Source organism: Podarcis melisellensis (assembly GCF_964234715.1).
Source record: "Podarcis melisellensis genome assembly, chromosome: 11".
Taxonomy (NCBI): Eukaryota; Metazoa; Chordata; class Lepidosauria; order Squamata; family Lacertidae; genus Podarcis; species Podarcis melisellensis.
Genome location: NC_138543.1, coordinates 34,017,052 through 34,031,240, shown reverse-complemented (window position 1 = coordinate 34,031,240; position 14,189 = coordinate 34,017,052). Strand labels below are relative to the sequence as shown.

At 41.6% G+C, this 14,189-nt stretch overlaps 1 protein-coding gene across 5 annotated transcripts in view; it reads right to left on the bottom strand.

Annotated features, from left to right (window-relative positions):
- ARHGEF28 (Rho guanine nucleotide exchange factor 28) overlaps positions 1-14,189 on the bottom strand; it is a 140,050-nt gene that overhangs the window by 58,075 nt on the left and 67,786 nt on the right. The window contains exon 1 of one of the 5 annotated variants that reach the window (XM_081929335.1): positions 11,842-11,944. The exons of the other annotated variants lie outside the window; for them this stretch is intronic. Within the exon in view, the coding sequence (XP_081785461.1) occupies positions 11,842-11,929 (88 nt within the window). The 5' untranslated portion in view covers positions 11,930-11,944. Of the gene's footprint in view, positions 1-11,841; positions 11,945-14,189 lie in introns of those variants that run through there. 5 annotated transcript variants of the gene reach the window in all.

The window sequence follows — 14,189 nt, the reverse complement described above, 5'->3', positions numbered from 1 at the left end:
GGGACTACTATTGGTTAAGTACAAAAGGTTGGCCAGCCTGTTAACACACAGGGCTACTCCCAAAGACAAAGAAGTCTGGACACAGCATAGATATCAAGAGTAATGGTAGGTGATGCCTTTTTTAGAACCAGCTAAAACAGGTGTGGGGAACCTGTGGACCTCCAGGTATTGCTGTACTCCCAGCTCCCATCAGTCCCAGTCAGCATGGCTAATCATCAGGGATAATGGGAGCTGGAGACTAAGAGGTCACAAAGTGAGCAGGTTTTTGAGTTCCAAATAAGTCTCCCTCATGTTGGATATTCAGCAGAAAGAAAGAAAAGTGGGCTAAGCAGGATGGAAAGTCTGCCTGTCTTAAGATGGCATATGGAAAATATTATCGTTAGGATACATTTCATAGGTTATTGAAAAAGAGGTCAGGTTTCACCAGGTTACTATCCTACTATTAATTTTCCAATAGCTGCTTGCTATATGTGTGAATTTTGGAGAATATCAAATTTAGCCATCATGTAGACGGAGCCTAGATTGGGAGGAACATGATATTCTACAACATAAAGATGTGGGTTTATGCCCACCAGCAGCTAGGCAGTAAAACTCAATTCTGCTTGTATTGACTCATTATTTAGGACATCACCAATAGTTAATCTTCAGCTTTGTTAACATGACTTTTCCTTTACTTCTGGCTCTTAGCCTTGTGATGAGCCAATGTATTCAACATAAACTGCTCACTCCTAGTTTCAGAGGGCCCTTTCACACACACCCTTCCCAGATTTTAGTTGAAAGATGTCCGTAATGAACTTGCTTTGGCTCACCATGACCTGGATCATTATAAACATCCTTGAAATGCAAAGGGCCAAGAGAGCTCTCTGAGAATCAAGTTGCAAGCATCTTTTAATAAAGGAGTAATTCACTGTAACTGAATACAGTTGGAGCATCATAAGAAACCTATGCTTTTTGTTGGTATCTCTTCAAAGCTAAAATCACTGACAGTTCCAGTAGACTTTGGCAGCTGTGTGTCTATAAGAAGATTCCTTACACTTTCTAATACACCAGGAATTCTTTTGCAAAGAATGGCTCACAAGTTTCCGATGCGCATAAATAACTTAAGACTAATATTGTAACTAGAAAGGTATTTCAAGACTTCACCAAACTCACAAGACAGCACACTTAATTATATATTGACTCCATCAGTTATTTATTTCTACCAAAAGACACAACGCAGTTTAAAAAATGACAAAGCAACATCAAACATACAGGTTATAAATCACATTCCTACAGTTCCACAAATTCCTTTCAGCATGACTCCGGCAAAATCGTGACTCACAGACTGTACTTTATCTACATTCCAATGAAATCAATAGAAAGCTCCAGATTTAAGGCGAAACCAACTCAGATGTTGTCTAACTCCGCTTACTAACACAAAATCTGCAATCATGAAAAAAAGAACAAATATAGCAGGCATTTTAAGCAAGACTCCCTGGTTGCTTGCAGCTGAAATGCTGGACTAGATGGACCATGGACTTATCCAACAAGGCATTCTTAAGAGGTTAAAGTGAGGCAAAAAGAAACCCTGTAGCTGTAGCTTTAGGTTGTGCACCCTGTGCTACATACATATATGCCCCCCTGTGCATTTGTATGAAAACATACAACATAAAGAGAAGGGAGATCAACTATTGTGGTTGATCTGCATGCTCTAATAATAGAGAGAAATATTTTCAGAATATATATATATTACCTGTGCTATGTACAGGTCTAGGTATGTGCATGCCCAGGCATGGCCAAACTTGGCCCTGCAGCTGTTTTGGGACTACAACTCCCATCATCCCTAGCTAACAGGACCTGTGGTGGTCAGGGATGATGGGAACTGTAGTCACAAAACAGCTGGAGGGCCAAGTTTGGCCAGGCCTGCCCTATGTGCATTGGTACCAGAATATCTGAAAGACTGTCTTCTTCCTCACAAGCATCCTCACCTACTGCAATTTTCTTCAGAGACCTTGCCTTGCATCCAATTATCACTGGAGGATGTAGGACAAGGCCTTCACAGTTGTGGCACCAAGGCTTTCCCTCACTTTGTTGTCTTATTGTCATTTTACCACTGCATCTTTGGCTTGGTCCCTCCCTCTCGCCCCAGCTGCCTTTTGTGATTTTAACATCTGGCTCCTGGTGTATATTTGTTTTAAGTGATGCTGTGCGCCACTCAAGGCTGAAGGGTGGGACATAAATATTTTAATGAAGAAACAGAACTATAATTCTATGCCTCTTTGCAGTTTTCATATTTTGCATTTGTCATGGGGGATTCTTTAACATCTGCCCACAACTATGATGTAGTGGTATTAGCAGAAAATAACTACTAAGGAGTAGCTGATGTCCAATGAACCCAGGAAAGATGCTTCCACATTCCTAGGGGAAAAGGAAGGCAAACTGCAGAGATTCCATTGGCTAGTAAATGAAACAGAAGCAGGAAAAGTACACCAAAGAGGAATGGGAAGTGGCAGCTCCTTAGGATCACACAGATTCCTATTGCCTGGCTTCCAAACAGCACATTCATAATTCACAGCTCTGACTTCACTCATTAGCTACAGAACACCAAAAGGCAGGAGCAGCCAGGCTGACTCAGTGCTGGATTTATGTATAAGCTAAACAAGCTATAGCTTAGGGCCCCACTCTCTTGGGGGCCCCCCAAGAAAATTAAAGGGGAAAAACAACTGGATGTACATTTCCAAAATATAAGATAAATAACAAATAAAATAAAACCTACATACAGCAACAGTGCTTTGTGTTGTGTAGGCTCCTATGATGTAAGTAATGGGCCCCATATGCTATATAAAGGCCCCATTACCTTCAGTAGCTTAGGGCCTCATCAAACCTAAATCCAGCCTTGGGCTGACTCATTTCACAGAAATACTTTGAAATCATTTCAAGATATTTTATGTGATTAAAAAATGGAATCATAAATACATGAATCTTTGTGCCCATTTTTAAAAGTTTTAAAATGCCACATATATTAACAACTCAGTAATGAATACAAACATGAGCAAATCAGAAGCCAAGAAGGAATATGACTAATTCCCACTTGGAGGAAGCGGCAAATAGTTTTCAAATAGCTTCCCAGAATTGCTTTCAGTACACTGAACATGGGTTAATATATAACTTGAAATAATGAAAGCTATGAAAACAAAAAAGGGAGAAATCCTAAATATTAAGCACACTGGAAAAAATGTATGAGCTGTTTAAGTTTGGGCCTGGTGATGGCTTTTTCCCTCTGGACATTGATGGTGAAGGAGGCAGCAAGGGCAGCTCCAGCTGTCATCAGATTACTATAATGTGGGAGTGTCCTCAAGGACGACGCAGTTCAGAAATGTCAGTTGGTTCTGAAAGTGGTGGTCAGATTTGGGGTTCACAGGTCAGCCTGCTTAGGTTGACTTTAAGAGGACTCCATTGGCTTCCAATTTGTTTCTGGGATCAAACCAAGATGCTGGCTTTGACCTTTAAAACCCCAAACAGCCAAGGAGCAAGGTTAACTCAAGAATCACTCCCTCCCATATGAGCCTGCTAGAGATCTGCACTTGGTTGCTGAGGCCCTCTGATTGTCCCTTTGGCAGCAGATGTGTCACTTGTGGGTTCAAGCAAGAGGGCCTTTCAGTTGTGGCACCGAAACGATGCAATAGCCCTTCAAGAGAAACTCACCAGGCTTCCTTCTCTGCCAGCATTTAAACAGGTTCTTAAGAACATTTTATCCCAGTGGGTATTTTTAGTTGAGCCTTTGATACATTTTTCATTTGCTACTGTTGATATATGGTTTTTATTATGCTGTTCCATGACAGCATATTCCAGCAGTCTTTTGTTGTTATTAATTTTGTTTTTCATTTTGTTTTGACTTACATTTTTATCGCAAGCCACCTTGCGTTTGTCACAGAAAGACCGGCTATAAATAAACATAAATATAAATTAGTTCAGTGTCTCCAAAAAGACAGCAAAATTGCTTTCCAGAAAGAGAAATTCACTCAAATTATCTCCATTACTCCATTATCTCCATTACATCAAGAGGCACACCTGCACCAAAAGGAGAGAAGCCATCTACCATTAGTCAAAGGAAAATTACTGACTTCTTTAAATTTGACAACCCACCAAGATCAGCGTTCCCCCCTTCCCCATTGTGACTACCCAAACCTCAGTCAAATCTTCCCCCGTTCTCCCTTCTAAGCTGGAACATAGCAGGTTGGAAGGGGGAAAAATCTGACCCGGACTTTGTAAAACTAATAAACTCACACCAAGTAATTCTCTTGCAGGAAACATGGGAAGAGGGGAGAGTAGATATTAATGGTTTTGATGTTACATCATTACCGGCATGCCCGTCTACTAAAGGAGGCCGGCCTAGTGGAGGATTAGTTATAGCAATTTCCTTGAAAATACAGGCAAAACTCACGCTTGTAAATGCTTCCACCTTTGCAATTACAGCCCTGGTTACGGGGAAAAACTTTGAACTTGTTATAACAAATGTTTATCTTCCCCCTGGAGGCAACATTGCAGACTTACACAATAAATGGGGAATCTTGGAGGAACATCTTACTCTTTGTCACTCCAAACACCCCAATACACCCAATGTTATAGCAGGGGATTTCAATGCTCGCATTGCAACAAACTGGGAGTCCTTAACCAAAGCCAAATGGTGGATAACCCCTGAATTCATTAATGACCTCTCCCTCCATAATCAAAGACTCTCCAAAGACAAAAGGGTAAATGAAGCAGGAACCCTTCTTTACCAATTGGTACTACGTCTAAACTTAGTGATTCTAAACGGGAACTGCCCGCCTGACATACCGGGTGAGTTCACACACATAAGCCCCTCTGCAAACAGTGTCCTGGATTATATGCTGGTATCTCATGATATATTCCCCAAATTTTCCCATTTTAAAGTTGAAAATATTCAACTGAGCGACCACCTACCGTTGGTCGCCACAATGACTATAGACTGGACCCCAGATGGAGACAGACATCCAACACATTTGATTACGAACTCAGTACTGCAAGTCAAAAGTGTAAAATGGTCCGAACTACAGGCTCAAAAATTCTCAGCATATTTACAACAAGGACTAAAACAAGCATATTCAGGCTTAATTGAGGATTATCATGATTATGACCAAACCCTAAGACTATTCTCGAATCTGTCGGAAGATCTAACGTCTTTTTTCTCTGTCCCGACGCATATAATAAATCGAACACAAAGGAAGACAGGTGCATTGTGGTTCAACAGTGCTTGTAAACAGGCTAGACAACTTCTTGGTAACATCTACAAAGAGTATAAAGCCTCTGGGGCAACGGTCTTGCCAAAAGAATATTTCCAAGCAAAATCGGCCTACAAGCAAATTCAAAAAGGTGCCAGACTGGAATGGCAAGTGAATCAATGGCGGGCAATTATAGAAGCCTCATCATCACGGAACACCAGACAATTTTGGCTCCTGGTAAATAAAAGAACTAAAAGATACCCTCTAACTATTATTCCCGCCCCGGTTTGGGAATCTTATTTAAAAAATTACTTTGCCACAACTGACTGTATCGTTAACACAAGAGACGAATTTCAAGATCAGCTTCCCCTCTGGCCCCCTACCGATCCGAAAGACATCCATGACTTGATCGTCAACCTTAAAACAGGGAAAGCGCCTGGGCCAGACCTGATCCCGGCAGAAGCTATAAAATACCACGCGGACTGGTGGGCCAAGGTCCTGGCGAACATCTTCGATGCAGTTAACAACTCTGGAATGATTCCGGACGTATGGAAGGACGCTGTTATCATTCCAATCCACAAAAAGGGCTCACCAGATGACCCGGGGAACTACAGGAACATCAGCCTGCTCTCAATAGTGGGGAAACTGTATGCCCGCTCCCTGTTGAACAGACTAATCCAATGGGCCGAAGAGAGAAAATTAATTGGGCCCGAACAAGCTGGATTCCGCCCAAAACATTCAACAATTAATCATATTCTAATTTTACAGCATCTTGCCTGGAAATATTCCACCCCAAAAGGTGGCCAACTCTGTGTGGCATTCATTGACCTAAAGGCAGCATTCGATAGTATCCCCAGGAGCATCCTCTGGGAAAAACTCACCCGCTGGGGCATTGACAGAAGGCTTCTCTGGCTAATAATCAAACTCCATGAGAACTCAGCGGCCAGAGTGAGATTCACCCTGGAGGGTGATCTCACGAATTCAATTCCCATTAACAGAGGTGTTCGACAGGGTTGTATATTGGCTCCACTCCTGTTCAATTTGTTCATAAGTGACATGAGGACTCCCCTGATAGAGGCCCAAGAAAGGATTCATGCACCCCGCCTAGCACTTTATCGCTGCCCCTTGTTACTATATGCGGATGACGCAGTCATTCTTTCTTTTTCTAGAGTAGGTCTCAGGAGGGCCCTAAAAATTTTTGGATCATACTGTCACGCAAATTCCCTTACAATTAATTATGGAAAATCTAAGATCCTGATTTTCTCAAAGAGCCGGAAACTCCATAATTGGAGAATTGATGGGAGAATCATCGAACAAGTCTATAGATTCCAATATTTGGGAGTCTGGTTACAACATAACCTCAGATGGAAGGCCCATGTAGCCTATGTTACAAATAGAGCCAAATCTATCTCCTTGGCGATCTTGCGATTCTTCTTCACTGATGGGGCCCTTCATATCCCATCGGCGTTGAAAGTCTTCAAGGCCAAGGTGATCCCGACAATTGCTTATGCCATCTCAATTTGGGGGACTTTTGCCAACCTATCTCACCTGGAGGTCATTCAAAATCAGTTTTTAAGAGGGATATTGAAACTGCCCAACTGTGTAAGTAATACAGCGTTACGCATGGAACTTAATATTGTATCCCTGGAAAATGCTCTGTGGAAGCACATTCTTTGTCACTGGTTATCTCTATGGCACAATCTCCCAAACTTGTACTTGATACAATGTATGTGGAGAGATGATTTCCAGAGCCCATGGGTAAAAAATTTACAGCTGAAAATAACGGCAATGGGAATCTCCCCATCCAAATTACTAGAGCAGGACATAGTTCCAGCTAAAAGAACAGTAACCTGTAAGCTAGAGGAGATGGACTTGCAGCAGAAAATGATCTTGGGCAATGGTACCTGCTCACCTCTAAATCTTGGTTTATTACCCCTCTTAAGGCTCCCAAACTATTTGAATTCTTTAACTTCCTCAGCTCATAGATATGCCTTTGTAAAGGCAAGATTCAACACCTTCCCATCGAACGTGCTGAGAAATAGATTCTCCAATGGACAGATATCGCTCTTATGTGATTGTAATTGTGGGGCACCGGAATCGTTGCATCACATAATTCTTGATTGTGCTTTTCACTTATCGGCCAGGAGCAAGTTTCTTGCTCAATATCTTAAGGGAATTGCCGATGATACGACTGAAACCAAACTGAGATATCTATTAAATGATGATGACCCCCTAAGATCACTCATGGTTGCCAGATTCTTGGTCAGCGTCCTATCCCTAAAGAAGAGAAATGGACTCCTGTGTGGCTCGGATAATCCCTTTAAACCATGATCTATGTTTAGGATGTAATTAGGTGATATCACCATTGATGTCTTCTATTAATTTATGAGCAGAGGGCGATGTTTATGCTACAAATTTGTTGTAATGTATGATGTTGGTCTTTTGTTTTTGTTTTGCTTTGGTTCTTGTCTGTTTTTTTGTAAGTTTTGGCGGTTTTAAAATTGGAGGTTCAAGTACATTATGGTGGTGTGACGGGCCAATGGCCGTAATAAAGATCAATCAATCAATCAATCAATCTCCATTACTCTAAACATGTGGAAGACACAAGTCCACCCATGCTAGACTGATATTCCAAGCCAGAAGCAAACAGGAAAGGATTAAGGATGAACTCTAAGTGTGTTAGGGGGGCAGGGGGCTTGAGGGAATGAGAGGTTTTATTTCACATTCCCTATTTCCCAAACCATAAGAAGCTCTAGGACAGCCTTAAAGGTAAAGGTAAAGGTACCCCTGCCCGTACGGGCCAGTCTTGACAGACTCTGGGGTTGTGCGCCCATCTCACTCAAGAGGCCAGGGGCCAGCGCTGTCCGGAGACACTTCGGGGTCACGTGGCCAGCGTGACAAAGCTGCATCTGGCGAGCCAGAGCCGCACACGGAAACGCCGTTTACCTTCCCGCTGGTAAGCGGTCCCTATTTATCTACTTGCACCCGGAGGTGCTTTCGAACTGCTAGGTTGGCAGGCACTGGGACCGAGCAGCGGGAGCGCACCCCGCCGCAGGGATTCGAACCGCCGACCTTTCGATCCGCAAGTCCTAGGCACTGAGGCTTTAACCCACAGCGCCACCTGCATCCCCTAAGGACAGCCTTACAGATACCATTTCCCTGTTTAAGAGAACTGTTATTATTTCTAGAGTGCCAAAATTAATGAAGTGCTGGGCATAACTCAAAATAATACACAGGCCCTATCCTGAGGCTTCCAAGCTCAAGCACAGGACACATGAGAGAAGATGAGTAGAGGAACATGGTAGAAGAAGGAAATCAGTTTGAAAATGCCAAAACCAGAGCTGAGTTATTAATGGGCACTGACATCCAATTAGGGTTAGGCTGATCTTCTCTTGCTTGCACACCTGCGTCTGGCAGTTGAAGAGGTGGAGCCCCCAGCCAAGTGCCTTGAGGCCCTGAAGGGGACTTCACCAGCCTGACCCAACCTCGTCATGCCATCATTCACTGCCCTCTCTGCCAGAGCCTCCTCCGCATGCTTTTCAGCTATTTTCCAACTTCATAGTAAATTCAATTACCACATTCCATCAGTGGAAGGATTTCCACTTGTGCAACAGGACTTCTTCTCCCCCCAAATCCTTCTGAAATCTTACTTCACTGAGTGACAGTGTTGCGAAGAATCTCTCTACTGATCAAGTGTATGGTATCATATCACACAGGCCATAAAGACAGGAAAATGGCACAGTGAGCTATTCAAGGTGGTTCACAGCAGCAAACATATGGGTTTCGAAACACGGCCTTAAACGCAAAACCATTGATGACCTAAGACCAATAGTGGAATACATAATTTATGTGTACTACCCCTGCTGGTTCAACATCAAAGTAAAACACTATTGGGCAGACGGCTCAAGCCACATCTTGCTTCAACTGTGGCAAATTAGGCTCCAAAAGAAGGCTGCAATGGATGCTGTTTTACCAACCATCCAGCACTCAGCATGGTATGCATTCAACGAAATGACAATCCAGACACTACTGTGTTAAGATAACAGTGAAGAGAGGAGAGCTGGTATCCAAAACATTGTTGATGGAGATGATGACCCACTGGGATATCTTTCCGTACATCAAAAAAAGACACCTTCCATCAACCCCAGTACTTCATCCCTGTTGCAGCTGACAGACTGATCTGATGGGCTTTATGAATTTCCTTTGGCATGTAAACTTACTATACTAGAAGGAAATAAGTTCATTGATGAGCCATGCAAGTTCAGTGGCAACCCTGTCATGCTCAGTCTATAGAGGTGTGTGTGAAACTAGTCACAGAGGCAGCAGACATGAGAAACATGAAGGCTACATCAGAGGCCAAGAAGCAAGTCGGCGGCTGCTGTCCAATAATGAATTCAAGCAAGACTTAATTAAACGTCTTGTTTAAATTCCTTATTAACCGATGGCATTGATGTTTTATTATTACAAGGTAATGCTATATGTTTAGTGGGATATGTTTTATGCAGAGAATCTTAAAATTTTTATAGCATTGCCTGACATTTTCATAAGGTAATTTTTTTCCTCCAACAACAGTTGATATGCTTTTTAGTCAAACGTAGATTTACCAAGCTGGACGTTTTCTAATCACAAAAATAATCACAGATTTGAATTCCTCAAACCCAAAATTGTACTTTGAAGACCCCCTCACTAAAGAAATTTGCAAAAAAATAATAATCCTCTAATACCAGATTCAATTTCAGAGCAACAGGCAAACCCCATGTGCTTTAGCCAGACACCTCCAATGACTTCATGCTGCTTTTTTTGCTCTCTGTCCAAATGCAAACCTCTTTCTTTCCAGGTCTCTTGCCTTATACATCCCGCACACAACCTGGCTACACTATTTTTGCAGCCGCACCTCCTTACAAGTGAGTGTGAGCTGACCATCTATACAGCCAAGATTATCTGCTGCTTTGTGTATCTATTAATTGGGGTATACTGTGGCTAAGCCAAGGTGAGGCACACACAAGCTACAGAATTTATGGGTTGGATCCCAAGAACTGCCAGCAGACATGCAGTTGAAGAAGAGGCCTTTGTTCACTTCTACTCTAGCCCATTGTTACATCCCACTGCAAAACAAACATATATACAAACCCCCAAACTGCTATTCAGGGTAGGAACCTCCAGAATGGTACTTAATATGGTGCTGATGAATAAAGAGTTAGCAGAAATCAGCAGCTTAAAGAGTGCCTTTCTGCTCATATGGAAACTCATGCTTTTACATTAAAAAACCTTGCTTGTACTACTATATGGCAGATAATTTCCTGAAAACTCTCTCCATCTCTACTCGCTCCATATGGATAAACTAGATGTGTGACAACAGGAGGTCTAAAAATGGATCTCTTGAGGGGTTTTCCCCACCCCAGCAGCAGCCACAGTGCATGTTGCATCTTCCCATTATTTTCCATATCCACATTCAGAGTTGATATATTGGTACTTGTTAGTTTCCCATAATGGGATGACTGGCGTATGGGTTGGGTAGCCAGGAGATAAAACCTGCCACCATGGCCCAGTTCAAATCTCTCTCACATAGAGAGCTGCATTTGCCCTTGCAAAATGCTTGGGAAATCCAGCTCTGGATCTCTTGATCAATCAAGGTCATACCTAGTTTGGCCGGTAGAACCTTCATGTTTCTGATGGAGACAGAAGCTACAGCATCTAACTAAAATAACATTATGCTTTTGTCAGTGTCTTTTTAATCTATGCTAACATTCACATGTGAAGGTCAACATTCAAAGTTTATTCACTGCAACAAACATATTTACACAACATATTTATGCATGGGTGTGTAGGGTTGCTTTCTTCTTAATCTTACTTTTTAAAAAAATCCCCAAGAGTTTGTACTCTTCATTTCTATCTTCTCATTCTATCACAGTAAAGTAGGCTTTTGGTATTTTGGTATTCATCAGCTTTCGAAAATACATCTTCCTATAAAATTGTCATTATTTCTATGCAAAATACTTGAGAATTACAACAATCTAGAACCCGAATTTCCAAGTAGAGAAAGCAGCCACCAGAGAGACAGAAAGAGAGAATACATTGATTGTTTCATGTATTAGGTATTCTGAAAATTAGGTGAGATCTCGTTTTAGCAAACCCTGTATGCAACACAAAGAATAGTTAAAACAAAAAGTCACATATAGAAAACTTTCCACAAATTGTATCTGTATGGAACATCCTTTCCTAAGACTTCTGGCATATGTTTTGTTTTTGCTTTCTTTGTTCAAAACTGCTTACTTTTAAATAAGTTCCACTGAAACTGTGGAAAGTTCCTTCCAAATAAATATGTTTATGATCAGAGTGCATGCATAGCAGAAATATCAGAAGCTAAAGAACTAGCAGAAGACCAATTCATTTACTTGCTGAAAAATGAAGCAAAGAGCATCCATAAATTCATAAGGATAGAGGTATTTTGTTCTTCAAACCAATTTGTATCTGGGACACAGACAATCTCTCAAAGCCTTTTCTGAAAAGGAAAAATGCTAAACTCTTTATACCCACCTGCATGTGACTAACAACAAAATGAACCAGCAAGAAGAGTTAAACGATAAGTAAATTAATAAGTAAAGAAGTTTTTGTCTACCTTTTGGTCTGGATGTCCGTTTTCTAATTCTCATTTTAGGTAAGGATGGCCAAGAGTAATTAAAAGGTGCATCAGAATCCGAGTCCATTTTTTACTTTTATTTTGGCTAAGCAAACACCTCTTTAGAGAGTGCTGCTGCTGCTGCTCCTGTATTGAGCAGCAAGTCAAGTGACAGAAAATAAAAAGACCCAAGAAAGAAGGATCAAATTGCCCACTAAACCAAGAAAGAGAGAGAGGCAGCTAGGGTCTGTTCTCTGCAAGCATCAAGTATGTAGGCAAATATTAAGGCAGACACAGCCAAGTCAAAATCTGTACAGCCTGCAGTGGGGCTACTGCATCCTGGACTGCAGTTATAGGAAAGGTCACTGTGTGCCAATGAATCATTAACTCACCTTTTCATTTTCCAAATGTAAATGAAGAATAATGTGAGTTGCGAGAGAAGGCGAACTCTCTCTCTCGGACTCTCTCTCTCAAATAGATAAAAAAAGACAGAAGCTTTTCTTTATATTAAAATGTTAGCCTGTATTTGGTTTGCAGTATGTAAAATTATTTTAAGCCTTGAGGTTTATATAGAATCAAGGAAGTCGAAAGGCAAAATCTACAGTCAGTCTGTGAAAGCTACAGTTTTCCCTGGCTTCTGTTCCTGCCACACACATAACAATTTCCCTTTGGAATTTATAGCATTGGTAGATCAGAGACATTTGTGGGTGAAGCAGCAGCTAAATGATGGAATTCTTATCCTTCCTAAATTTAAAGAGGGGGCATAGTTCCCTCTTATTATTACAAGGACAGAGGACCCACCTGAGACATTATTTCTCTAAAAATGCATGCCGTGAAAACGATTGCTTTCTGTTCACAGTAACTCTGTTTGACAGTGAACCCGAAAGATTTTGGTAAGGTTGGCACCTTTACAGAACTGGCCTGCCCTCCCAGCAGTCTACAATAGAGCTAGTGACTAATTTACAACAAGTCTCCCATTCTTACTGCAGTCTCCCTGAACAACTCATCAGCAATTAGTATTCAGCAGAAACTCATTACCCCTCCCCCATCGTTAACGCTACACAAACTGCATGTTTTGTTTTGGGGGGTTTTTATGGTTTGAATGTGGAAACACAAAAGCAGAAACAAAACTAACAAGTCCACTGCTTGTTATTGTTTTTAACCAAAGTCCATGGAAAGTCAGCTCACGTTGTGTGCATTTTTGTGTTCTGCCTAACAGGGAGGAGAATGTGCATAGGGGGATCGATTCAGAAAAGAAGGTGGCATATGAACTTGTTAACATTCCTCTACCCCACATCAATTATTTTTACAACCACCAAGATATGCAGCGGCCATAATGGATCAAAGGATTCCCCAATTTGCATATTGTTAACAGATCAGTGAAACATTCGCTGGTATCAAATAATTGAGATACAGTTAAAAAGATGGTTTGGAAGGCGGCACCAGGAATTAAAATCTGTGTTAAAAACGGTTATTATTACATAAAATTGATTTTTTGTTGTTGTTGTTTTAATTGTCTCAGTTCACTCTGCTTGTTTTTCACAGGTTCACTAAATGCACCTTCAGGCCATTCTCTGAGCCACCTGACAGTGGAGGCAAAGCACAGCCATCATGGCAGTAGCCTTATACTCCATCAATTTGACCAATCCTATAATAATCTTATAACAATAATCTAATAACCCTATAATAATTATGGTGCTGGAGGAGACTCTTGAGAGTCCCATGGACTGCAAGAAGATCAAACCTCTCCATTCTTAAGGAAATCAGCCCTGAGTGCTCACTGGAAGGACAGATCCTGAAGCTGAGGCTCCAATACTTTGGCCACCTCATGAGAAGAGAAGACTCCCTGGAAAAGACCCTGATGTTGGGAAAGATGGAGGGCACAAGGAGAAGGGAACAACAGAGGACGAGATGGTTGGATAGTGTCTTCGAAGCTACCAGCATGAGTTTGACCAAACAGTGGGAGGCAGTGGAAGACAGGAGTGCCTGGCGTGCTCTGGTCCATGGGGTCATGAACAGTCGGACACGACTAAACGACTAAACAACAACAACAACATAATAATAATAATAATCTACCTTGCTCCCTTCAGGGAAGAATGAATCTTTTATTGAAACATATTTTGGGGGGGGGGAAATATTGCAAAACAACAGATACAATGTATCAAAACAAAAAACCTTGTTACCAAAAATAGTACCCTACTGACAATACATCTCCAACATTTTTGTTGGCATTGGGACTATTTGGTTCTAGCAGTATATAGTAAATGGTCTCCACTGATCAACCGAGTATCCCGTCGGTTTTGTTCCTTCCCATGGATGCTTTGCCGAAAGGTCAGCTTATTCATTAA